The sequence below is a fragment of the Ahaetulla prasina genome, chromosome 4, assembly GCF_028640845.1.
Source record: "Ahaetulla prasina isolate Xishuangbanna chromosome 4, ASM2864084v1, whole genome shotgun sequence".
In the NCBI taxonomy this organism is placed as follows: Eukaryota; Metazoa; Chordata; class Lepidosauria; order Squamata; family Colubridae; genus Ahaetulla; species Ahaetulla prasina.
The window spans coordinates 16067590-16094315 of NC_080542.1; the positions used below are offsets into that span (position 1 = coordinate 16067590).

The following is a 26726-nucleotide window of genomic DNA, read 5'->3' on the forward strand; positions in this document are numbered from 1 at the left end:
CTCTTCTTCTGCTCTCTCCACCTTGATCTGGAGCACTTCTATTTTATTTTTAAAGTCCAAATTAACTTGATTAATTTCTTCAACTCTATCATCCAGCTGCTTTATATTCTCTGCCTTGGTCTGAAACTCCTCTATTTTGCTTTTTAAAGTTGATCCATCTCTTCCACTTTTTCACCCAATTGTTTTGTGTATTCAACCAGAGTCTTAAATGCTGCCAGCACTTCTTCTCTTATCTCGTCATCCTCAGCTGCAACAAAGTCTTTAATTTTCAATATTTTCTCCTTAATTTCCTTAATTTTTTTTATCCCCGAACAGAAATTTGAGCCTTCAGAAATTTCTTCAGCTCCTCTTGTAATTCATATAGTTGAACTAATGGCGCTCCAACTTCCTTGAAAACAGCAGGTTGTATTTGTACAGAAGCCATCTTACTTTAATTTTATAATTTGAAACAAAGTCAAAGTCTTTCCATAAACACAGTATTTAAGATAAATTAGGTCAGTTGTATAATCCTTCCAGCTTTCACTTTATAGTTTCTTCATATAAGCGTAAATCCAGCAAGTTTAAGCAAAGTTATAAACTGTAACACCTCTTTGACTTTCACTTTATAGTTTCTTCATATAAGCGTAAATCCAGCAAGTTTAAGCAAAGTTATAAACTGTAACACCTCTTTGACTTTCACTTTATAGTTTCTTCATATAAGCGTAAATCCAGCAAGTTTAAGCAAAGTTATAAACTGTAACATCTCTTTGACTTTCACTTTATAGTTTCTTCATATAAGCGTAAATCCAGCAAGTTTAAGCAAAGTTATAAACTGTAACATCTCTTTGACTTTCACTTTATAGTTTCTTCATATAAGCGTAAATCCAGCAAGTTTAAGCAAAGTTATAAACTGTAACACCTCTTTGACTTTCACTTTATAGTTTCTTCATATAAGCGTAAATCCAGCAAGTTTAAGCAAAGTTATAAACTGTAACATCTCTTTGACTTTCACTTTATAGTTTCTTCATATAAGCGTAAATCCAGCAAGTTTAAGCAAAGTTATAAACTGTAACATCTCTTTGACTTTCACTTTATAGTTTCTTCATATAAGCGTAAATCCAGCAAGTTTAAGCAAAGTTATAAACTGTAACATCTCTTTGACTTTCACTTTATAGTTTCTTCATATAAGCGTAAATCCAGCAAGTTTAAGCAAAGTTATAAACTGTAACATCTCTTTGACTTTCACTTTATAGTTTCTTCATATAAGCGTAAATCCAGCAAGTTTAAGCAAAGTTATAAACTGTAACACCTCTTTGACTTTCACTTTATAGTTTCTTCATATAAGCGTAAATCCAGCAAGTTTAAGCAAAGTTATAAACTGTAACATCTCTTTGACTTTCACTTTATAGTTTCTTCATATAAGCGTAAATCCAGCAAGTTTAAGCAAAGTTATAAACTGTAACACCTCTTTGACTTTCACTTTATAGTTTCTTCATATAAGCGTAAATCCAGCAAGTTTAAGCAAAGTTATAAACTGTAACACCTCTTTGACTTTCACTTTATAGTTTCTTCATATAAGCGTAAATCCAGCAAGTTTAAGCAAAGTTATAAACTGTAACACCTCTTTGACTTTCACTTTATAGTTTCTTCATATAAGCGTAAATCCAGCAAGTTTAAGCAAAGTTATAAACTGTAACATCTCTTTGACTTTCACTTTATAGTTTCTTCAAATAAGCGTAAATCCAGCAAGTTTAAGCAAAGTTATAAACTGTAACATCTCTTTGACTTTCACTTTCACGCCCATTATACTCAGACGTCATTTCCTTTCTTCTCAAATGGAATCCAAACACGGGGTTGAGGTCTGGTACTTACATCTACCTTGCCTCCTGACATTGCTCTGTCTGGTTAAGTCAAAAATCCATTTAAACTCAATATTGATTGCAGATGTGGTCACAGCGTTTTACTCTGCCAAAAAAGACAGAGGTGTCCTGGATCTGAAGCGTTTTGAGTTCCCAAGGGAGCTCTCCCCTTCAAGCCTCCAGGATCATTCCTGGTGCTTTTGGGGGAGCTCTACCTCCACCCGATCGCTCACCTTTCCCTCTTCACCCAAGGGAAAGGTTTCCAAGCTGCTACACAGTTGATTTTCGCTGTCTTAGCGGCTCTACGCGATCCAGGGCTGGAGGTCTAAAAAGACCGTCCTCAACGACCAGCGGAGCCACAGGATGTCCAGCCCTGCATTTTCTTACGATCAACATCTTGCAATCAGGGGCCTCTGGTGGCTCAACAGACTAAGCAGTCTGTTATTAACACAGCTGCATGCAATTATTGCAAGTTCAAGTCCCACCAGACCCAAGGTTGACTCAGCCTTCCATCCTTTATAAGATAGGTAAAATGAGGACCCAGATTGTTGGGGGCAATAAAAGTTGACTTTGTATATAATATACAAATGGATGAAGACTATTGCTTAACACAATGTAAGCCGCCCTGAGTCTTCGGAGAAGGGCGGGATATAAATTCAAATTTAAAAAAATCATTGTAGAGATCTCCAAAAAAACTTTCTTCCATTGTATTTGTTCCTATGAGTGTTCATGAGGACTTGCATTTTTTTTTTTTACATGCTCTAATTCAGGAATTTTTCCTGTCGTATAGAAATATCAAGATCCCAGTTTCATTGCTTGGAAATACTTGTGTAATTTTTATAATATTCAACCATTGGCTGTCTCTCTTTGTTGTTGTTATTGTTACATTTCACACCGTAAAGCCCTTCCAAGAGTAGACTTCTGGGGCTGCTTTTGGTATGAATAGTAGGAGTTTGCCACAATGACTTTTATCTATTCCCCTCAGAAGCAAGTCAGTCACTAGCATTTATAGCAGGGCTATCAAATTCAGGGCCTGTGGGCCAGATGCGTCACGTGCTGACCACACCCACACCCAGTTTAGCAGAGGGGGAAAGTCACAATACATCAGGTGATGACATCATGATGACATGGGTTTGACATCCCAATCTACAGAGGAGGAGGAGGAGGAAGAGGAGGAGGAGGAGGAGGGGGGGGGAAATAACATTATATGTGCTATGATGTCATCAGGGCTCCGCATGGATCTTTTGGGCCATATTTTTTTGGCCCATATTTTTTGGGCCATATTTTGGGCCATATATTTACATTTATTAAAGGAAGGACTCACTGGAGAAGAGCCTAATGCTGGGAACAATTGAGGGCAAAAGAAGAAAGGGACGGCAGAGAACGAGGTGGCTGGATGGAGTCACTGAAGCAGTCGGCGTGAGCTTAAATGGTCTCCAGGGGATGGTAGAGAACAGACAGGCATGGAGGTTGCAATGGATCGGACCGGTGGTGGTATTCAGCTGGTTCTATCTGGTTCAAGCGAACCAGTAGTGACGGCTGCAGGAGGCTCTGCCCACCCACCCAGACATCATCACATCCCATTATCCATCTTTTTGACGCTCTGAAGATGCACGGAGGTGAGAATTCACATTTGGGAACCAGTAGCGAAAGTAACTGAATACCACACCTGGGTTGGACGTGACTTCACGACTAACAACAATTAAATGTATGTGCTGTTCACCTTGTGTTGTGAGAAGACACTGAGAAGTTTACAACATAAGCCCCTTATCAGTGACATCCACAAATGCAGTTGAGAGCACCTTCCTATAATATATGCAGAATCAATGTGTCCTTTGACAAACACAAGTAATTCAGCTTTTTGGACTGCCACCAAGTATTATTTTTTTTAAAAAAAACACTTTATTTGTTTACTTAATCCCTGGTCTTATTTGTTAAACATCATCAAAGGAGCAGAACAAAGTTTGGGAACATGCAGAAACGGGATGAAATCTACACATATCCGTCCACTTTTGATTTGTTTCTCTGTATCAACCAGATGTGTTTTCCAGAGCCGGGGTCTCCAACCTTGGCAACTTTAAGGCTTGTGGACTTCAACTCCCAGAATTCCTCAGCAAAGCTTTGCTGGCTGAGAAATTCTGGGAACTGAAGTCCACAAGTCTTAAAGTTGCCAGGATTGGAGACCCCTGCTCCAGAGGATCAAGAATTTTAGGGGTACTTATCTTTTTTATTGATCACATTTCATTGTGGAATCCTACAATGAGAATGCACAAAGACCTGTGATCCCCAAACACTGTTTTGAATGTCATGGTTCAAGAAGCATCTCCTATTATCATCATTCCTCTACAGCAGGGGTCTCCAACCTTGGCAACTTCAGCAAAGCTTTGCTGAAGAAGCTTTGCTGAAGAAATCTGGGAGTTGAAGTCCACAAGTCTTAAAGTTGCCAAGGTTGGAGACCCCTGCTCTACAGTGAGATGGGGTTGGGCAGTCTGAAGCCCTTCTCCATTAGAGAAAGGATGAGAGGTAGTTTAGATAGAAGGTGAAATGGGTAGCATGGCAACCCTGCATTTTCTTACGATCAACATCTTGCAATCAGGGGCCTCTGGTGGCTCAACAGACTAAGCAGTCTGTTATTAACACAGCTGCATGCAATTATTGCAAGTTCAAGTCCCACCAGGCCCAAGGTTGACTCAGCCTTCCATCCTTTATAAGATAGGTAAAATGAGGACCCAGATTGTTGGGGGCAATAAAAGTTGACTTTGTATATAATATACAAATGGATGAAGACTATTGCTTAACACAATGTAAGCCGCCCTGAGTCTTCGGAGAAGGGCGGGATATAAATTCAAATAAAAAAAAATCATTGTAGAGATCTCCAAAAAAACTTTCTTCCATTGTATTTGTTCCTATGAGTGTTCATGAGGACTTGCTTTTTTTTTTTTACATGCTCTAATTCAGGAATTTTTCCTGTCGTATAGAAATATCAAGATCCCAGTTTCATTGCTTGGAAATACTTGTGTAATTTTTATAATATTCAACCATTGGCTGTCTCTCTTTGTTGTTGTTATTGTTACATTTCACACCGTAAAGCCCTTCCAAGAGTAGACTTCTGGGGCTGCTTTTGGTATGAATAGTAGGAGTTTGCCACAATGACTTTTATCTATTCCCCTCAGAAGCAAGTCAGTCACTAGCATTTATAGCAGGGCTATCAAATTCAGGGTCACGTGCTGACCACACCCACACCCAGTTTAGCAGAGGGGGAAAGTCACAATACATCAGGTGATGACACCATGATGACATGGGTTTGACATCCCAATCTACAGATGAGGAGAAGGAGGAAGAGGAGGAGGAGGGGGGGGGAAATAACATTATATGTGCTATGATGTCATCAGGGCTCCGCATGGATCTTTTGGGCCATATTTATTTATTTACATTTATTAAAGGAAGGACTCACTGGAGAAGAGCCTAATGCTGGGAACAATTGAGGGCAAAAGAAGAAAGGGACGGCAGAGAACGAGGTGGCTGGATGGAGTCACTGAAGCAGTCGGCGTGAGCTTAAATGGTCTCCAGGGGATGGTAGAGAACAGGTAGGCATGGAGGTTGCAATGGATCGGACCGGTGGTGGTATTCAGCTGGTTCTATCTGGTTCAAGCGAACCAGTAGTGACGGCTGCAGGAGGCTCTGCCCACTCACCCAGACATCATCACATCCCATTATCCATCTTTTTGACGCTCTGAAGATGCACGGAGGTGAGAATTCACATTTGGGAACCAGTAGCGAAAGTAACTGAATACCACACCTGGGTTGGACATGACTTCATGACTAACAACAATTAAATGTATGTGCTGTTCACCTTGTGTTGTGAGAAGACACTGAGAAGTTTACAACATAAGCCCCTTATCAGTGACATCCACAAATGCAGTTGAGAGCACCTTCCTATAATATATGCAGAATCAATGTGTCCTTTGACAAACACAAGTAATTCAGCTTTCTGGACTGCCACCAAGTATTATTTTTTTTAAAAAAACACTTTATTTGTTTACTTAATCCCTGGTCTTATTTGTTAAACATCATCAAAGGAGCAGAACAAAGTTTGGGAACATGCAGAAACGGGATGAAATCTACACATATCTGTCCACTTTTGATTTGTTTCTCTGTATCAACCAGACGTGTTTTCCAGAGCCGGGGTCTCCAACCTTGGCAACTTTAAGGCTTGTGGACTTCAACTCCCAGAATTCCTCAGCAAAGCTTTGCTGGCTGAGAAATTCTGGGAACTGAAGTCCACAAGTCTTAAAGTTGCCAGGTTTGGAGACCCCTGCTCCAGAGGATCAAGAATTTTAGGGGTACTTATCTTTTTTATTGATCACATTTCATTGTGGAATCCTACAATGAGAATGCACAAAGACCTGTGATCCCCAAACACTGTTTTGAATGTCATGGTTCAAGAAGCATCTCCTATTATTATCATTCCTCTACAGCAGGGGTCTCCAACCTTGGCAACTTCAGCAAAGCTTTGCTGAAGAAGCTTTGCTGAAGAAATCTGGGAGTTGAAGTCCACAAGTCTTAAAGTTGCCAAGGTTGGAGACCCCTGCTCTACAGTGAGATGGGGTTGGGCAGTCTGAAGCCTTTCTCCATTAGAGAAAGGATGAGAGGTAGTTTAGATAGAAGGTGAAATGGGTAGCATGGCAACCCTCTTGCTGGTTTTGAGGAAACAAACAGGGGGGACACAACAGAGAACTCTGGACAGATGTGTAGGATAGACATAACATCCTGCGAAATTGAGGTTCTTACTTAGATAGCCATATACAGTAGTGGCCAAAATTGTGGAAACCTTTTGGGAAAAGTGTATTTTCTAAAACTAGCTAATAACCAGGGGTAAAATCTAAAAATTTTCCCTACCAGTTCTGTGGGCGTGGCTTAATTGGCAGGCGTGGCTTGGTGATCAGATGGCTTGGTGGGCGTGGCCAATAACAATAAATAATAAAAATATTTATTTATTTATTTATTTATTATTTATTTATTTATTTTATTTTATTTGATTTTTATACCGCCCTTCTCCCGAAGGACTCAGGGCGGTGTACAGGCATAATAAAACCGACAATACAATATACAAATTTAAAATACGATTTAAAAAACTTATTTTAAATTAGCCCAATAATTAAAATTTACCATACTAAGAAAACCCCGTTTAAAATTAATGAATTTAAACATTAAAATCCCAATTTAAGCCAGCCCTGCTGATAAAAGATGAGTCTTGAGTTCGTGACGAAATGTCCAAGGTCGGGTATTTGGCGTAAACCGGGAAGTTCGTTCCAGAGTGTGGGAGCCCCACAGAGAAGGCCCTTCCTGGGGCCGCCAGCCGACATTGTTTGGCGGACGGCACCCTGAGAAGTCCTCTCTATGGAGCGTACGGGTCGGTGGGAGGCGTGTGGTAACAGCAGGCGGTCCCGTAAGTACCCAGGTCCTAAGCCATGGAGCGATTTAAAGGTCATAACCAACACCTTAAAGTGCACCCGAAGGCCACAGGTAGCCAGTGCAGTCTGCGCAGGAGGCGGTGTTACATGGGAGCTACGCGTAGCTCCTCTATAACCAGCAGCTGCATTCTGGACTAACTGAAGCCTCCAGCGCACTTCAAGGGAGCCCCATGTAGAGAGCATTACAGTAATCAGCGAGAGGTAGCAGGCGCATGAGTGACTGTGCATAAGGCATCCCGATCAAGGAAGGGCGCAACTGCGAACCAGGCGAACCTGGTGGAAGGCCCTCCTGGAGCGGCCGTCAAATGGTCTTCAAGCGACAGCCGATCATCAGGAGGACACCCAAGTTGCGCACCCTGTCCTTTGGGGCCAATAACTCGCCTCCAACAGCCAGCGCGGCTGCAGCTGACTGAATCGGGTGCCGGCATCCACAGCCACTCCGTCTTGGAGGATTAAGCTTGAGCCTGTTTCTCCCCATCCAGACCCGTACAGCTTCCAAACACCGGGACAGCACTTGACAACTTCATTGGGGTGGTCTGGGGTGGAAAAGTACAGCTGAGTGTCGTCAGCGTACTGCTGGTATCTCACCCCAAAACCACTGATGATCTCACCCAACGGCTTCATGTAGATGTTGAACAGCAGGGGCGAGAGAATCGACCCCTGTGGGACCCCACAAGTGAGGCCCCTCGCGGTCGACCTCTGCCCCCCTGTCAACACCGTCTGCGACCGGTCAGAGAGATAGGAGGAGAACCACCGATATACGGTGCCTCCCACTCCCAATCCCCCCAACCGGCGCAGCAGGATACCATGATCGATGGTATCGAACGCCGCTGAGATAATAATAAACAAAGTATAAAAAAACAATAAGAGGTACCAAAAACCAACTTTCACACTTTACACACACACAACACAACACAACTGACTCACACACAATGTAAAAGCAGCTGCACTTCACACTTCACACAGCCACAAAAAGCTCAAAAACCAACTTTCACACTTTACACACACAACTAACACACACACACACACACACACACACACACACACACAATATGCCACATACAGCTTTTTGAGATTTGGTGTGTTTGTGTAGTTAGAGTGAAACACTACAGAAACACACCAAATCTGAGAAAGCTGCACAAATATTTTATTTTATTATTTTATTTTATTTTATTGTGGACTTCAAATCCCAGAGTTCCTCAGCCAGCAAAGCCAGCCAGTTGATCACCGAGGAAATAGATTAGCTGAGCGATTGATTCTGTCTGGCTGAGTAGAGATTCTAAGGCACTTACCTGATTACTGATGAACGCATGGCTCTCTTTCCAGCCCGAAAGCGAGCCATGCATTCATCAGTAATCAGGTAAGTGCCTTAGAATCTCTACTCTTACTTATAGAAAACATGTTTTCTACAAGTAAGAGTACAAGTAAGGTTCTGCTTATGAGGAACTCAGGTGAGATCAGCAGAGGAGACTTTAAGTTTTTTTTTAAAGTCTTTGCCAGATCTCAGCTGAGGGGCAGGATCCTCAAAGGCTTTTTTTTTACTTTTAAAGGCCTGTTTCGGCTGAAGCAAAACCGGCTTTTAAAAGTAAAAAAAAAATATCTCTGCTGATGGTGCAGCTCAGCAGAGGCAGGGGGGGCGGGGCCAGGGATTTTTTCTACTGGTCCTCCAAACCAGCAGCCACCATCGCTACCGGATCGTGCAATCCCGTCCGATCTGGGAGCATTTCACTCCTGCTAATAACACCACTTTTTGGGGAAGTAGTACCATAAAATTATATATCAATGGAAAGATCATTTAATCAAGAATGTAACAACTTTTATGAAGGATTTGCTATTAGAAAAGCAGTTACAGTCCTTTCCATGTTATTGTAATTGAGTTATGGTCCATCCAAATATTTGTTTCAACATTTATTTCTTGTATATGATCTATTAAATCTGTTGACATCTATATCATATCAATCCTAGACCATGACATGTGTCTATTTGAATAAAAAGTATGTTGTTTTTCCTTCAAATGTCTTTTTCTCCATACATCTTGTATGCTTAGTTCTTCTATCATTGTGAAGAAAGATTTTGGAAGAGTTTTTCTGGGTTTCTGGTTTATCTTTGTCATTTTATAGCTCAGATCCACCTCTATTACTGCCATAAAATTAGTACCATAAAATTATATATCAATGGAAAGATAATTTAATCAAGAATGTAATGCAATAACTTTTATGAAGGATTTGCTATTAGAATAGCAGTTACAGTATAAAAAAAGAAAAGTGAAACATAAAAAATGAGATAGACAAAAATTATCACCATAGAAAAAATGGATATAAAAAAATTATCACCATGTCAGTTAATACTTAGTCAGGTAACCTTTAGCATGAATTACGGCCTTACAACATCTTCCCATGAAGTGAACCAAGTCTTTTAGTTCTGCAGCTGTTATAATGTGAAACCAAGATTGAATGATTGCTTCTATTAACTGGGTTTTATTGCCGGGTTGCTTCTTATTAGCAAGTTTCTTTAGTCAGCTCCATAGATTTTCAATTAGGTTAAGGTATGGGCTGTTCCCAGGCCATTCTAGCAGTGGAATATGATTATCTTGAAACTCAAAAAAAAAAGAAAGAAAAAGTGGTGTTATTAGCCATCAAACCTCAAAAATACACTTTTCCCAAAAGGTTTCCACAATTTTGGCCACTATTGCAAAATAGATTCGTCCATGGAATTAATTATCATAAGACATACAGCTCTCCAAAAGTAAATGTGGAGCAGATAAATAAAAGGAATAAGCATTACAGAGAGGATGGTAACTCAATAGGTAGTCTCACTTTTTTGCCCAAACTCTTTATCTTGGTGTACCGGATAAATAAATGGCCCGATAGAGGACAGTCACTAAGTAGAAGAAAGATGGTGAAGCAACTGATATCCAGGCCCCCCAACACAGTAAATGTTAGAACTTGGGAACGGTCATTTAGCAACTTCTTCAGGATCACAGGTGCTCGAGTCTTGGAGTGATGATGGTGTGACTTCCTTGAAGCCTCTTGACTGCACATAGCAAGAGGACAGAAGATTTAATGAAGACTCTGCCTTGAATTATAGGAAGCTCCTAATCTAGAGACCAAAAGAAAACACAGACAGAAGGTTAAAAAAAAAAAAAAAAAGGAAACTCAGATTCAAATTCATCAATGTCAGATTGTTTGCATGATCCTGGACATCTTTCTCTGGGTTGACTTCCAGTCTTCTTGAAGCTTTATGAACTCCGGGATTCTTTTCGGCTTCTCAGCTCTGTCCTCCTTTGCAGGATAGCTCCGGAAAGTCACTTAAGTCCCTGCCAATGATCTCAGTAACTGGGAAGAGTCGTCAGAAAAAAGAAAGGGAGAGAAAGAGAGAGCCAATTTATAACAAGCAACAAAGTTACAGTCATAAGTGGAAGGAGAAGGGTGATGGGAACGATGGGAAGATTAATAGTAGTACAGATTTAGTAAATAGTTTGACAGTGTTGAGGGAATTATTTGTTTAGCAGAGTGATGGCGTTTGGGAAAAAACTGTTCTTGTGTCTAGTTGTTCTGTTGTGTAGTGCTCTGTAGCGTCATTTTGAGAGTAGGAGATGAAACAGTTCATGTCCAGGATGTGAGGGGTCTGTGGATAGCAATTTAAGTTTCAAGCTCCAATCTGGAGGGATTTGAAGGGGGAAACCAACGGAAGTAATCAAACTGTCAGAATATGAACTGGAATAGATCAGCCAATGGGGACTCTTTGGATTGACATGGCAACAGGTCAGCCAATGGGGACTGTTTGGAAACTGCAACATAATATTTGTTTGTATGGGGCCATAAGAGACAACTTGGGTGTGGCTTAGATTTGCTGAACTGTATATAAGAGTTGGTTTGGCCTCTGTAATGGTAGCCTCTGTACAATATATTAACCTCTGTATCTCTCTACTCTGTAATTACTTGTTTCTATGAATATTACTTCTGTGTTCCTGATATTGTATGCTGAATTCTGCTGTATGGTATTGTATATAAAGAAAGTTTCTTATATGTAAATTGAATCCTGCTGAAGTGTCTGATTGGGTGTACTGCAACATACTCACACAAACACCCATTTTCAGGCTTAGAATCTCAGATTTAGCTTCTCGTATCTCCAGGGGACATGGTGGCTCAGGGACTAGGCTGTTGAGCTTGTCGATCAAAAGGTCGGCAGCTCAGTGGTTTGAATCCCTAGTGCTGCCGTGTAACGGGGTGAGCTCCCGTTATTTGTCCCAGCTTCTGCCAACCTAGCAGTTTCGAAAGCACGTAAAAATGCAAGTAGAAAAAATAGGGACCATTTTTGGTGGGAAGGTAACAGCTTTCCATGCGCCTTTGGCATTGAATCATGCCGGCCACATGACCACGGAGACGTCTTTGGACAGCGCTGGCTCTTCGGCTTTGAAACGGAGATGAGCACCGCCCCCTAAAGTCGGCAACAACTAGCATGTATGTGCGAGGGGAACCTTTACTTTTACTTTTTATCTCCAGGTACATGCACTGAAAAATTGACCAAAACAATTTGGATCGGCAAGCCGAGATGAAACATCCTCAAATTCATAACGTCACCAATGTTTAGTTTGGTATGGTCTGTGAACCCAACCATCATGGCTTGGAAATCATGACGTATAGCTTAACACTGTGTAAGTCTAGAGTCGATGGCAGTAGCTAGCAATCTTCAAAATGCTAAAAAGGGCTGGAGTGAGTTTATACCAGGGGTGAAATCCAGCAGGTTCTGACAGGTTCTGGAGAACCTGTAGTATAGTTCGGAGAACCAGCAAATATCACCTCTGGCTGGCCCCAGAGTGGGATGAGAATGGAGATTTTGCAATATCCTTCCCCTGCCACACCCAACAAGCCACACCCAACAAGACATGCCATGCTCACAGAACCAGTAGTAAAAAAAAAAATGGATTTCATCACTGGTCTGCACTTGAATAGGGAAATCCCAGCTTTCTTCATCTATAATTCCACCAAAATTTCACTAATATCCCACTACCTATTGCTCCATCATTCAAAGTTTAAGGGTAGATAGAGCTCAGCTGGAATTTTAAGTCAATGCACAGTACTCTGAAAATAAGCTTAAGGTTAGTCCTATGTCCACACTTGTGTTGAAGTTTATTTTCAAATTCAGTCTGATTGGACCAGTCTCTTGAGAAGAAATGAATAGGACTGTTGGCTTAACGATTCATCTATAGGAACAGAAAGTGCGAATAAATGCCATTTATTCTAGGCCAGCTGCCATCTGTGGCCTGTCATTTTCCTGTGGCAACAGATTACACAGTGCCAGCCTCATTCTGCTACCTATGCTAATTTAGTATTACCAGGAAGACACAACTCTGATACAAATGAGTCGTGGCTGATAAGGAAGGCTACTTTTTCAATAGAGGCGAGGGTTACCAGATCTGGATTGCAAAGCTCCAGATGACCACTAGATGGAAGCAAGATAATTTTCTGTGTCTCGCTCCTGCTATCTTGGGGTAATCTTGATTTCTGCAGCTCTGATCTGAAAGCTCCAGGCAAGTATTCACACCACGAGCTCCGGTAGCACAGTAGTTAGAAATGCAGTATTGCAGGATAACTCTGCCCACAGCCAGGAGTTCAATCCTGACCGGCTTAAGGTTGACTCAGCCTTAAATCCTTCCGAGGTTAATAAAATGAGAACCCAGATTGTTGGAAGCAATACACCAATATTGTAAACAGTTCAGAGAGTGCTATAAACTATGGAACAATATATATAATATATAAGTCAGAGATGGTATTCAGCTGGTTTGGACCAGTTCGGGTGAACTGGTAGTGGCGACTGCAGATGTGCCTGCCTCCACCCACCTGCCCTGGCATGATGCTGTCCTATTTAGCCATGTTTTTGAGGATGGGTGTATGTGTAGAAGGTGTGCACATGAGCAGAACACATGTGTGGAAGACCAGGGGCATGCGCGAAAGGTGCGTGTGTGGTGAACCAGTGGTAAGAATATTGGAAACCCACCACTGCTTTTGCTATTGCTATTCTGTGTCATTATGACCTGATTTTGGCAGGGCTGGGTTTCCATATTTTGCATATAGAAAAAAAGGAAAATCCTGTTATTCTTCTTAAATTGAAACCAAATCTTATCGAAAGTTTCACAAATCTACCTTTACCTTCTTCCAGTGTGATCCCATGGATAGGCAAGTTTTCCCGGAAGCCACTGCTAAACCCCGATTTCTCCAGTTCCTTGGGGTTAAACTCTTGGGATCCAAGGTCTGGATCTGTCCATTCCGGTGACCTCTCCCCGCTGTGGGTTTCTCTCTGTCCTGGTGTGTGAGGACTGCGTTGTGGACTAGCGGGCTGGAAGTGTGGAGGGTGGCAATCTAAAGCATGAAGGTGGGGCAGGTTTGGGAGAGCAAGGTGGGGTACAGAGAGATTAACGCCCCCGTAGGTCTCGCTGGGAGGGAACCGAAAGGCCGGGCTGTAATGGGGAGGGGTTGAGAAAGAGCAAGGACTCCAGTTGGAGCCATAAGGGGAACAAGGTGGGGAGCGCTCAGGACTGTAAGAGAAGGGAGGTCTGGAAGGGGAGAAATCCATGGCCCCTTGTGCTAGCGGTAGTGAAAAGGGAACACTTGGGATGATGCGTGGGAATGTATGGGGTGAGGAATCCAGATGTGGTTCTTCTTTGAAGATCACTAGAGAAGAAGAGGAGAAGGTTGGCAGGGATCATTAAGTGCACTTTAGCGCCCAATTACTGTCATCTACCACCTTCCAGGTCGACCTACCAGGCAAATATTTGAAACCTTGAGCTGGACTTCTTTTCCGGCGCCCATTGGAAATATAGAAGTATGTCTGAATGGGCCGGGAAACTCTCTTGTTGTTGTATTCAGGAACGGTGAGGGTCAGCAAAGCCTGTGGAAGGAGAAGAAAGTGATGTCAAGGCAAGTAAATCCAATAGAGAAGGTTAATCCCACAATCTGGGTATGTATTAAATCCCATGGACCACTTATATGATCTCCCTAATGACCAGCTGGGTGGGCGTGGCTAGGTGATCATGTGACTGGGTAGGCGTGGTCAACTCGATGTCACTCATGTCGAGGAGCGCCTCACTGGCCTCTACTCACTCCTTCCCTCCCAGCCACTCCTCGCCTCCGCACTCGGGCTCCTTAGGGACCCAACAGGAAGCAGTTGTTAAGCAGCCACCATGAGAAAGAGTTGGCAAAACAGCTCAGTTCAAATTGGATCTGACCGAGAAGGAGGCTCAGCAGAAGCACCTCACTCAGGACTACCAGCATAGGCTTTCCAAGCAGAGGAAGACCTGCAGGAATGCAAGGCCAGGTACCGGTGCCTGGAGGCTCAGTGGTCTGAGATGGTCAGTCAGTTCCAGGCCATGATGCAATCCCACTGGAACAAGGCCCTCCGGCTCTTCACCACTAGCTACACTTCCCTCCAGCCTTCACCCAAAGCCCCGCACCAGGAGGCTGAAGCAGACCCCAATTCAGAATTTCTTCCCCCATCTGACCCACACAAGATGACCCCAAAGGAGAAGACTCTCTGCAGCAGTCTCTTCCTTCGGGGATACATTCATTGCATGTATCCAGCCCAGTGGCCGTAGTTTGAGGACCCCTGATTTAGTGCAATATAAAAAATGCAAATAATTTTTCTGCAGACCACTAAAATTTTCTCGTGGACCACCGGTGGTCCACAAACCACCAGTTGCTGCCATAGTTGATAGTATATAATTCTCATTCTCACCTCTGTGCTTTTCAAGCGATTAACGTTTGCTTCCTCTTCCCACTGGAGTTTTCCATCTGAAATCCAAAAAGAAACTCATTCACTATGAGGCCAATTGATCAGACACTTATGCTGGTATAAGAGATGGAGGTGCAGTTTTCTGGATCAGGGCAAAGAGTCACTTAATCCAGCCAACTCCTTCATGAAGATTAAAAGAGAAAAAATAATCCCAGCCCGTGTTCAGTGTGGCCCATGATTGATGGTTCACTTAAACCTGTCAATGTAGGCTTAGCTGTTAAACACAACTACTATCGCATTTACTCTGGAGAAAAATGCACCTAAGATTAAGATAATTCTATCAAAAAAAAAAAATGATGACAAGAGAGACAATCATGTGCTTAACTCAACATTCTTTTGCTCAGTTGGTTTTCTGCAACAGGGAAGAAAGAAAGAAAGAAAGAAAGAAAGAAAGAAAGAAAGAAAGAAAGAAAGAAAGAAAGAAAGAAAGAAAGAAAGAAAGAAGGAAGGAAGGAAGGAGAGGGAGGGAGGGAGGGAGGGAGGGAGGAAGGGAGGGAAGGAAGGAAGGAAGGAAGGGAGGGAGGGAGGAAAGGAAGGAAGGAAGAAAGGAAAGAGAGAGGGGGAGGGAGGAAGGAAAAAAGAGGGAGGGAGGGAGAGAAAGGAAAGAAGGAACGAAAAGAGAGGGGAAAGGAAGTAAAGAGAGAGAGAGGGGAGGAGGAAGGAAAGAAAGAAAGAAGGAGGAAGGAAGGAAAGAAAGAGGGGAAGGAAGGAAGGAAAAAGGAAGGAAGGAAGGAAGGAAGGAAGAAAGAGAGAGGGGGAGGGAGGAAGGAAAAAAGAGGGAGGGAGGGAGAGAAAGGAAAGAAGGAAGGAAAAGAGAGGGGAAAGGAAGTAAAGAGAGAGAGAGGGGAGAGGGGGAGAAACAAAGGAAGAAAGGAGGAAGGAAGGAAAAGAAAGAGGGGGGAAGGAAGGAAGGAAGGAAGGAAGGAAGGAAGAGAGAGAGAAAGAAAGAAAGAAAGAAAGAGGGAAGGAAAAGAGGAAGGAAAAGAAAGAAGGAGAGGAAAGGAAAGGAAAGGAAAGGAAGGAACCAGATCTCCCTTACCAGGCCCTCGTTCGATGAAAACAACTTTTGATTCTGGCAGAAAGTTGGCTCCACTAATGACCATCTCTTCGCCACCATGTACCGAACAGGCGCTAAGACTGTAATGCTCTACTTGTGGGAGTTCTTGAGCTGAGCGCTGGGCTGCAAAGAGGGACCAGAGAGACAAGTGGAACAGAGGCTAAAAGCCTTAGCTCTTTGATAGCGGAATTGGGGTGTGTGCTTATAGGCCAACTCATTCACTGTACCCTGTACGGAAGAATCGCTTCCTGAAACATTTTCTTACTGCCAACTTTCTCGTCTTCCATGCTTTCAAAACCAATTTTGAGCAAAAGATGGCAATCTTCCAAGGCAACAGTTACAATGAACTATGACATAACTGGACAGTGCAAACCGGGTTTTTAAAAAAAATAAAAAGTAACAAAACCCAGTCAGATCTTTCCTAAGGCTTGTGAGATATTAGCAATTTCCCTTTGGGATCCCTCAACACAATCTTGGAAGAGTTCTGGCAAACTCACAAGCTTTGATCTATAAAAAAAATAAAATAAGTTCAATATATGTGCATTTGAGTGTGCACAGGTGTAATTAGGGGATGTGGTGGCTCAGTGGCTAAAATGCTGAGCTTGTCGATCAGAAAGGTCGGCAGTTTGGTGGTTCGAATCCCTAGTGCCGCATTATGGGGTGAGCTCCTGTTACTTGTCCCAGCTTCTGCCAACCTAGCAGTTCGAAAGCACGTAAAAAATGCAAGTAGAAAAATAGGGACCACCTTTGGTGGGAAAGTAACAGCGTTCCATGCGCCTTTGCCGTTTAGTCATACCGGCCATATGACCACAGAATTGTCATCAGACAGCACTGGTTCTTTGGCTTAGAAACGGAGATGAGCACCGTCCCCTAGAGTCGGGAGCGACTAGCACGTATGTGCAAGGGGAACCTTTACCTTTACAGGTGTACTTGTACATATGCATGAGTGTGCTTGTATACAAGTGTTCCTTGGCTTACAATCATTTGTTTTGTGACCGTCCAAAGTTACAACAGCACTGAAAAAGTGACTTACGCCCATTTTTCATGTGACCATTGCAAAGTCCTCAGGGATCACATGATCAAAATTTGGACAGTTGGCAACTGGCTCATATTTATGACGGTTGCAGTGTCCTGTGATCACCAGCAAAGTCAAGGGGAAAGTCAGATTTACTTAACTGTTAACAGACTGTTACTGTCTGAACAACTGCAGTGTTTCACTTACTGTATTTTTCGGAGTATATGATGCACCTTTCCCCCCTCCAAAAGACAACCCTTTTAAAGTGTAGCCCTGCCCACCCGCTGACCCCACCCTTTGGCCTCTGCCTCCCAGCAATTTACCTCCTTGCAGCAAGCAGCAAGAAGAAACAGCCCATTTCAGCTTCAGCACAGCCTAATTAGCACAAGTTGATTGTCTGTTGGATCGACCTTCCGACTCTCAGCTGTTTTGCGTGGGCCTCTGCTGCTTGCTGCAAGGAGGTAAATTGCTGGGAGTAATTTTTTTTTCTTGCACTAATCAAGCTATGCTGAAAACAAAAATGAAAGCAAAGCAAGCTGTTTGCTGTTTGCTGCAACGAGACAAAATTGCTGGGAGGCAGATTTCTTTTTCTTGTTTTCCTCACCAAAAAAGGTAGGTGCGTCTTATAGTCCAGAGCGTCTTATACTCCAAAAAATATGGTACCCACTGTGGCAAGAAAAGTCATAAAATGAAGCTAGGCTCACTTAACAACTATCTTGCGTAGCAATATGTTGGGCTCAATGGTGGTCGTAAACTGAGGACTACCTGTGTACACATGCACAGATTTTGGAGTAAATACTTCAAATGGATGGCCACTTTTTCTTCATGTTCTCAAATCTGGAGTTTTCGTAGATGTTTTAGCTCAGCACTGATAAAGGAGAGATACAGTATCTCCAGGAAAATTTTTAACAGGAATGGCCTCCTCAGTTGCTGGAGCAGCTACCATGGATGGATAGGTGAGATTGGTGATGGTGGGTGAGCACTGAAAGGTCCCCTTTCCAGTTCCACCTACCCATCACCCACAATATGACATCAACAATCTCAACTTTCCTTTGGACAATCTTGAGGACATGTCTATAGAGATTCTCAGTCATCCAGGTCATGGTTGTCCCAAAGGTGTTTTTTTTTCAAGAGACAATTGGACTTTCTGGGTTGTTGTTTTTTCCTGAAGACATTTGCTTCTCATCCAAGAAGCTTTTTCACCCTTGGGACAATCTTGAGGACAGACCCCAACAGTCAAATTTAACTCTAAAGTACCAATACTCACAACATTCAATGGGCACAGAAGCCGTCTGGATGGAAACCACTTTGCCATTTCCTTGTGGGACATGGACCCTAAATACCAGCCGTACCCGTGTGTTTTTGCGCCCAATGTCCGTCTCGCCTTTGCGCAGCTCAATGTCTGAATTACGCAGTTTAAGGATTCCGGCACAGTCGATGCTAAAAGGTTGGGAGGTGGGGAAGAAAAAGATCCAGAAGAGGACAAAGAAAAAAGACAAATGATCAAATGACTATCTTCAGCTGGATCAATGGAACTAAGGAATCTAAATTTTTAAAGGAAAGGAAGGTGGAGATGCATTGTGAGTGATAATCTAGTTCATTTTAATGTATGCCAATTAGTGCACATTTCAAAGTAACATTAAGTCTAAGTCTAAGTACTGTCTTAGAGTCCTGATTCACTGGAGAAGAACCTAATGCTGGGAAAGATTGAGGGGAAAAGAAGAAGGGAACAACAAAGAATGAGGTGGCTGGATGGAGTCACTGAAGCAGTCAGTGTGAGCTTAACTGGACTCCAGAGGATGGTAGAGGACAGAACGGCCTGGAGGAATGTTGTCCATGGGATTGCGATGGGTCAGACACAACTTCGCAACTAACAACAAAAACAAGTCCTGTTTTAGGCATGAAAACTGGCAGGATGATTTTGGGCCAATCATTCTCTCTCAACCCAACCCATTTCACCGGGCTGTTGTTGTGGGGAAAATAGGAGGGGAAAGACATATTGTGAGTGTTGGGAATGTTATATCCAGGTTTGATTGCCATGATGTAAAAAAGATGTTGAGACTCTAGAACAGAGGTCTCCAACCTTGGTCCCTTTAAGACTTGTGGACTTCAATTCCCAGAGTCCCTCAGCCAGCAAAGTTGAAGTCCACAAGTCTTAAAGGTTGGAGACCCCTGCTCTAGAAGAGCAACAAAGATGATTTGGGGACTGGAGGCTAAAATATATGAAGAACTGTTGCATGAATTGGGTGTGTCTAGTTTAATGAAAAGAAGGACCTGGGGTGACATGATAGCAGTGTTCCAATATCTCAGGGGCTGCCACAAAGAAAAGGGAGTCAAACTATTCTCCAAAGCACCTGAGGGCAGGACAAGAAACAATGGGTGGAAACTAATCAAGGAGAGAAGCAATCTACAACTCAGGAGAAATTTCCTGACAGAACAATTAATCAGTGGAACAACTTGCCTCCAGAAGTTGTGAATGCTCCAACACTGGGAGTTTTTAAGAAGTGATTGGACAACCATTTGTCTGAAATGGTATAGGATTGAGATGTGAGATGAGTTGGGCTGAGAGAGAAAATGATTGGCCCACCCAGGCAATTTTCACGCCTAAAACAGGACTAGAACTCACAATCTCCTTGTTTCTGGCCCAGCACCTTAACCACTACATCAAATTGATCGAATTATCTTCAGTCTTTTAGAAATAGTGCAACCAGAGGTGGAATTCATTTACGTTTCCTACTGGTTCGCAAATGTGAGTGTGCACGGCAGTAGTCGCGCATTGCATCCAGGTGGGTGACCAGAGCCTCCCGCAGTTGCTGCTACCGGATTGCACGATCCGGAGAGAACTGACTGAATCCCACCACTGGACACAACATAACTTTTTAAGATGCACAATAATATAATTATTGATACTGAGGTGAATTATTATTCTGGCATCATTAGTTGGAACTGTAACTGTATGTTATATTAGATTTTATAGGGTACTATTGCAATTTATTGTTGCATTGATTCTGGCTACTGTTCTTGTACACCAGGGGTAGTCAACCTTTTTATACCTACCGCCCACTTTTGTCTCTCTGTTAGTAGTAAAATTTTCTAACCGCCCACCGGTTCCACTGTAATGCACCACGTATCGTCATCTGCGCATGCCTCTCATGCATCGTGGATTGGGTTTGGGGGGGGCGCTGGGTACCAGCTCTGCTTGTCTGTTACAGCTGGGTGGTGTGGGGGGAGATGCGTGAGCTATTCTGGGACGAGGCTCTTTTGTTTGTGGTCGCACTATAGCGCTATTTAGTTTCATTTACGTAACTTGAACTAAACTTATGCGCGGGCAATACAAATAGTATATTTTCAGAAATTTAAATTGTCACAGGGAATTTTATGAAAACCTAATGAAAATGTTTTTAAAGAATGCTATGAAATTTTTTTTAAAAGTCAATTAAATTTAAAAAAAAGGAAAGTGCTTCAGTATCGGACAAAACCCCTACCGCCCACCATGAAAGCTGAAACGCCCACTAGTGGGCAGTAGGGACCAGGTTGACTACCACTGTCGTACACATTTTACAGTCAACTGACTGAATCAGACTATCAATTCAATCATTCATGCAATCAATCAATGTCTAAAACCAAGACTATTTTATTATTCTATTATACAGATAGTTCTCACCAATCATCATTGGGACTCTATCACTAAGTGACATCATAAAGTGAAGCATTATGTGATCGTAACTGATTTAACAATGATTCCAATGGGAGTCATTAGCAAATCACTGCATATTAAGTAGGATGTCACATGACTGCAACGTGCAACTTCTTGCCAATGACTGCCTGTTGCAAGCTGGTTGTGAAGGTAGCAAATAGAGCTCATGTGACCATGGCATACTGGTATCGTGTAGGTTATAGCCCTATTATATTCAATTTATTAACATTCAACAGGTTTATGGATACTTGGAAAATAGGGATAGCCAAGAGGGAAAATCCACAATAAATTGCCAGCCATCAGTTATTGATACATATGTTTTGCCAGTGTTTTAACTGTCTCTTTTTCTGACAAATAAAGATACAATCAAGGTCAAGTGAAGTACTAATACCACTCTATAAAGCCTTAGTAAGACCTTATCTAGAATACTGCATCCAGTTTTGGTCACCACACTGTAAAAAAGATGTTGAGATTCTACAAAAAGTGCAGAGGAGAGCAACCAAGATGATTAGGGGACTGGAGGCTAAAACATGAAGAATGGTTACAGGAACTGAGCATGGCGAGTCTAGTGAAGAGAAGGACCAGGGGAGACATGATAGTAGTCTTCCAATATTGGAGGGGCTGCCAAAGAGAGGAGGGGGTCAAGCTATTTTCCAAAGCATCTGAAGGCCAGACAAGGAATAATGGAAACTAAACAAGGAGAGATTCAACTTGGAAATATAGAAAAAAAAATTCTGACAGTGAGAACAATCAATCAATGGAACAGCTTGCCTTGAAAAGTTGTGGGAGCTTCATCACTGGAAGCTTTCAAGAAGACACTGGACTGCCATCGGTCAGAAATGGTATAGGCCCTACATTGTAGGGTTTCCTGCTTGGGCAGAGGGTTGGACTAGATGACCTACAAGGTCCCTTCCAACTCTGAATTTGTTTACAAAGGGTAAGAAGATAATTTTCAAGCCCTTCTATCAAATGACCTTTCATTTATATTTTATGTATTAATTTTGCCCTTTTTAATCATGCTAACTCAGGTCATCTTGTTTTTTTATATATCTGAAATGGACTGAAGGTGATATTGTTAGGATCTTCTCTTTCTCCTTATCGGAAAAAAAAAATCAGAAGGAAAACAAAAGCATAAGATTGAGAAAGGACCAGATCTTTATTCATCTTTATATCATCGTCATCATCATCATCATCACTACCATCACCCAGATGAAGTCCTTTCTTCATCTCTCTACTTTTTTGCGCCTAAGGACAACTTACTTGGCTGCCATGTTGTTTTCGGGCAGCAGAGACATCTCAAGAACTTTTGTTCCGCTGATGATAGATTCGTAACTCGTGGTGGCCACCATTTTCCCAGTGATGCGATGCACCTGGTAGAAAGCGTGAGGACGTAGGTTCCGCTCATCAGCTGTTCCAATGAACATTTGTAATGTCAGGGGTTTTTCATCGTAACCTAAAAGCTTGATTGGAAAAGAGAAGGAAGTCATCAGCTCATCCCTTTACCCGCAACCACAAATTATTTGTAATAAGACAAAAATATCGATCTGTCTGTATGACATGTACAGTCGTGGCCAAAATTGTGGGAACCTTTTGGAAAAACTGTATTTTTTGAGGTTTGATGGTTAGTAACACCACTTTTTTTTAGAGTTTCAAGATAATCCTATTCCATTGCTGGAATGGCCTGGGAATAGCCCTGACCTTCAGCCAATTGAAAATCTATGGAGCTGACTAAAGAAACTTGTTAGTCAGAAGTAGTGGTGATATTCATTTACCTTCGTTACCGGTTTGCAAATGTGAGCGCACTGCACACCACCTCTACACATGTGCAGAGTCTTCTTCACATGTGCGGAGCATCAAAAATGGGACATGATGACGTCCGGGATGGTGGGCAGAGTCTCCTGCAGCAGCTGCTATTGGTTTGCCTGAACTGGCTGAATAGCACCATTGGTCAGAAGCGACCCAGCAATAAAACCCAGTTAACAGAACCAATCATTCAGTCTTGGTTTCACATTATAACAGTTGCAGACTTGGTTCACTCTGTGGGAAGACGTCATTCATGCTAAAGGTTACCCAACTAAGTATTAACTGACACGGTGATCATTTTTATATATCTCATTTTTTTCTACATGTTTCACTTTTCTGCTTTATGCTGTAACTGCTATTCTAATAGCAAATCCTTCATAAAAGTTATTGCATTACATTCTTGATTAAATTATCTTTCCATTGATATATAATTTTATGGTACTACTCCAAAAAAAAAAGTGGTGTTATTAGTTAGCTTTAGAAAATATACTTTTCCCAAAAGGTTTCCGCAATTTGGCCACTACTGTACTTTGATGTGTCAAATATTTGGGGAGGACAATGCATCAAGACCTGGCAATGATTTTCAGACAACAGATTTTGAAATCCAACATTCCAACTATTGTAAAATACATAATTTTAATCTGATTTTGTTCCTGGTTGATTGGCTGTGGGCGCCTATCTTGGTTTTCTTTGGTTTTCTTTGGGGGAGGGGAATTCCCTTTTGTTCTTGATACAGATAGTCCTTGACTTACAAATGCAATTAGGTCTAAAGTTTCTATTGCTAAGTGAGGCAATCACTAAGTGAGTTTTGCCCCATTTTAAGACCTTTCTTGCCACAGTTATTAAGTGAATCACTGCAGTTGTTGAGTTAGCAACACAGTTGTTAAGTGAACCTGGCTTTGCATGTCAGAAGGTCGCAAAAGTTCATCCCATGACTCCAGGACATTGCAACGGTCATAATTATGGGTCTGTTATCAAAGCGCCTGAATTTTGGTCATGACCATGGGGATTCTGCAATGGTCATAAGTGTGAGAAATGGTCATGTCACTTTTTTCAGTGTCATCATAACTACGAACATCATTGAATGAAAGGTTGTAGGTCAAGAAGTACCCATACTCATTTGTATGTACTAATTTATTTTTTTGGTGAGGATGTTTGCTTTTGTACACTGTCCAGAGTTATCACTAGTTCTTGCTGCATCCTACACCTGGGCCATCTAATCCAGCAATTTGTTCTCACAGTGATCTACCAATCACGCAAGGCAGACCATTAGTTTCCTAGAAGATAGCAATAGCAATAGCACTTAGACTTATCTACAGCTTTCCAGCCCTCTCTAAGGGGTTTACAGAGTCAACATATTGTCCTCAACAATCTGGGTCCTCATTTTACCAACCTTGGAAAGATGGGAGGCTGAGTCAACCTTGAGCCTGGTGAGATTTGAACTGCCAAATTGCAGGCAACCGGCAGGCAGCAGAAATAGCCTGCAGTACTGCATTCTAACCACTGCGACACTGCAGCTATAAGTCATCCTCAAGAGCCAGCTGCCAGCAATTTGGAATTCTTACTCCCACCGGCTCAAGGTCCTTCTGAGGTCAGTAAAATGAGGACCCAGATTGTTGGGGGCCATATGCTGACTCTGCAAACAGCTTAGAGAGGGCTGTAAAGCACTATGAAGTGGTATATAAGTCTAAGTGCTATTGCTATTGCTAACTGAAAGGACATCTCGAAGCTCAATGTTCCTTTCAAGGGTTTGGAAACTAATCAAGGAGAGAAGCAACCTGAAATTAAGGCAAAACTTCCACCCAGAATGCGGCTGCACGGGTGATTGAGGGAGCTCCACGTTGCTCCCGAATAACACCACTCCTGCGCAGTCTGCACTGGCTACCTGTGGTCTTCCGGGTGCGCTTCAAGGTTTTGGTTACCACCTTCAAAGCGCTCCATGGCTTAGGGCCCGGGTACTTACGGGACCGCCTGCTGTTACCACATGCCTCCCACCGACCCGTGCGCTCTCACAGAGAGGGTCTTCTCAGGGTGCCGTCCGCCAAGCAGTGTCGGCTGGCGGCCCCCAGGGGAAGGGCCTTCTCTGTGGGAGCACCTACTCTCTGGAACGAACTTCCCCCCGGTTTACGCCAATTGCCCGACCTTCGGATCTTTCGCCGAGAACTGAAAACTTATTTATTTATCCAAGCGGGACTGGCCTGATTTTTAAATTTTAAATTTTAAATTTTAAATTTTTCAATTTTAATTTTATTGGGTATTTTATATGGTCAATTGGACGGTTTTAATTTCGGCCTTTATTGAATAAGTTTTTTAATTGTTATTTTAGTGTGTTTATTAATTGTTTTAATGTAGGCTGTACACCGCCCTGAGTCCTTCGGGAGAAGGGCGGTATAAAAGTTTAATTAAATAAATAAATAAATAAATAAATAACTGCATGGATAATTAACCAATGGAAGAGCTTTCCTTCAAAAGTTGTAGTTGCTTCATCACTGGAGCTTTTTAAGGAAAGACTGGGCAGCCACCTTCTGAAATGGTATAGGGCAGTGGTGAAATCCAATTTATTTTACTACCGGTTCTGTAGGCGTGGCTTGGTGCGTGTAGTGGCCGTGGAAGGGGAAGGATACTGCAAAATCTCCATTCCCACCCCACTCCTGGTGAAAAGATATTGCAAAATCTACATTCTCACCCCACTCTGGGGCCAGCCAGAGGTGGCATTTGCCGGTTCTCCAAACTACTCAAAATTTCCGCTACCGGTTCTCTAGAACCGGTCAGAACCTGCTGGATTTCACCCCTGGTTTAGGATCTACTGCTTGAGCAGGGGGTTGAACTAAAAGACCTCTTCCATTTCTATTTTGATTACGTATCCTTGAAAATGTCACGATTTCAGTGAGGAGAAAGTGCTCAGGGAATGCATATAGCAGAAAGATACCTGATTTAATCTCTGGATGCAAAAAAAAATAATAATTAAAAAAAAACCAGATTTAGTTGGCACCCATCACCGCTTCCAATTAGTAGGAAGAGAAAGGGGGCAACTGAATTAGTTATCACAATTCAGTTGAAAGGGAAGGGCTGGCTGTGATGCATCCTTCAGCTTCTCCAGAAGGCTAAATTCCTGTAATTTAAAAATAGGCTAGAGGGCAAATCCCTGGCTTAAATTAAGCCTCTTCTATACCAGTCATTCCCTGCCTTCACAGCCACTATCCCTTCCTCAGGAACCCACAAAAGGCGCAGCTGGTGACTTCAGCAGTTCGGTGGTCTCGCCTCAAGGGGTTGGCCAGATGTTTTCCATCAGAAGCCAAGCAGTCACAGCTGCACTCGATTTGAGACGCTCCCTTTTTTACATTTCTTCCCCCAACCCCCCCCCCACAAACGTTACTGCAGATGGAACATTCCACAAAGCTGGCGGGGAGGGGGGGGAGATGGAGGGAGGGAGGGAAACTCAAGAGAAGCAAGCTTGCCAACTTTGGAAGTGGATGGGATGGGGGGCGGCTTGAAGAAAAATTAGAAGCAAGCAAACCGCAGCGGTGCTGTAAAATGGAAAGGAGGGGGGGAAGAAAGCTTTGATTGTTTTTTTTTTTAAATTAAATTAAAAAAAAACAAACCCAGAAACCTCAACAAAGGCAGGAATTGATCCTTCCAGAAAAAGTGAATCTGGAAAACCGAGGAATTGGTCAGAAAATTGCAGATTTTCTTTTGATCGTGTCCAAGCTTTTTCATATCTTCCACCACCTCTTGCTTTCTCTGCAGATCACGATCTCGTGACGTAGAGAGATGGATGGACGGATTTAGGAATCTGCGATTTAGGAATCTGAGCGTGGGAAAGGGCAGATTTGACACATCCCGGGGATGTGGCCTGGAAGGGGAGATTGAAGCAGGCCCAGCCCAGAAACGCAACATCTAAACGGGAGGGTAAGGAGATAAATTGATCAAAGCCAGGAAGACGCCTCTTTTTTTTTTCCTTTCTGTCCAGTTCACCGGGAAGAAGAAAAAAGTCACAAACAAAAAAAATTCGAAGGAATAAAGTGGATCGTGTTATGTGTGAGGAAGAAAG

At 42.5% G+C, this 26726-nt stretch overlaps 1 protein-coding gene across 4 annotated transcripts in view; it reads right to left on the reverse strand.

Annotated features, from left to right (window-relative positions):
- Positions 1 to 7834: 7834 nt before the first annotated feature.
- The window catches only part of NFATC4 (nuclear factor of activated T cells 4), a 61873-nt gene continuing 42981 nt past the window's right edge, over positions 7835 to 26726 (reverse strand). The window contains exons 4-10 of one of the 4 annotated variants that reach the window (XM_058183296.1): positions 22133 to 22332; positions 18443 to 18615; positions 16143 to 16283; positions 15047 to 15102; positions 14077 to 14203; positions 13465 to 13986; positions 7835 to 10411 (exon numbers count right to left, since the gene is read on the reverse strand). In XM_058183296.1, coding sequence (XP_058039279.1) covers positions 10407 to 10411; positions 13465 to 13986; positions 14077 to 14203; positions 15047 to 15102; positions 16143 to 16283; positions 18443 to 18615; positions 22133 to 22332 — 1224 coding nt within the window. In that variant the 3' untranslated portion in view covers positions 7835 to 10406. Of the gene's footprint in view, positions 10648 to 13458; positions 13987 to 14076; positions 14204 to 15046; positions 15103 to 16142; positions 16284 to 18442; positions 18616 to 22132; positions 22333 to 26726 lie in introns of all 4 variants that reach the window. The other 3 variants (XM_058183295.1, XM_058183294.1, XM_058183297.1) reach the window with 3 other exon arrangements.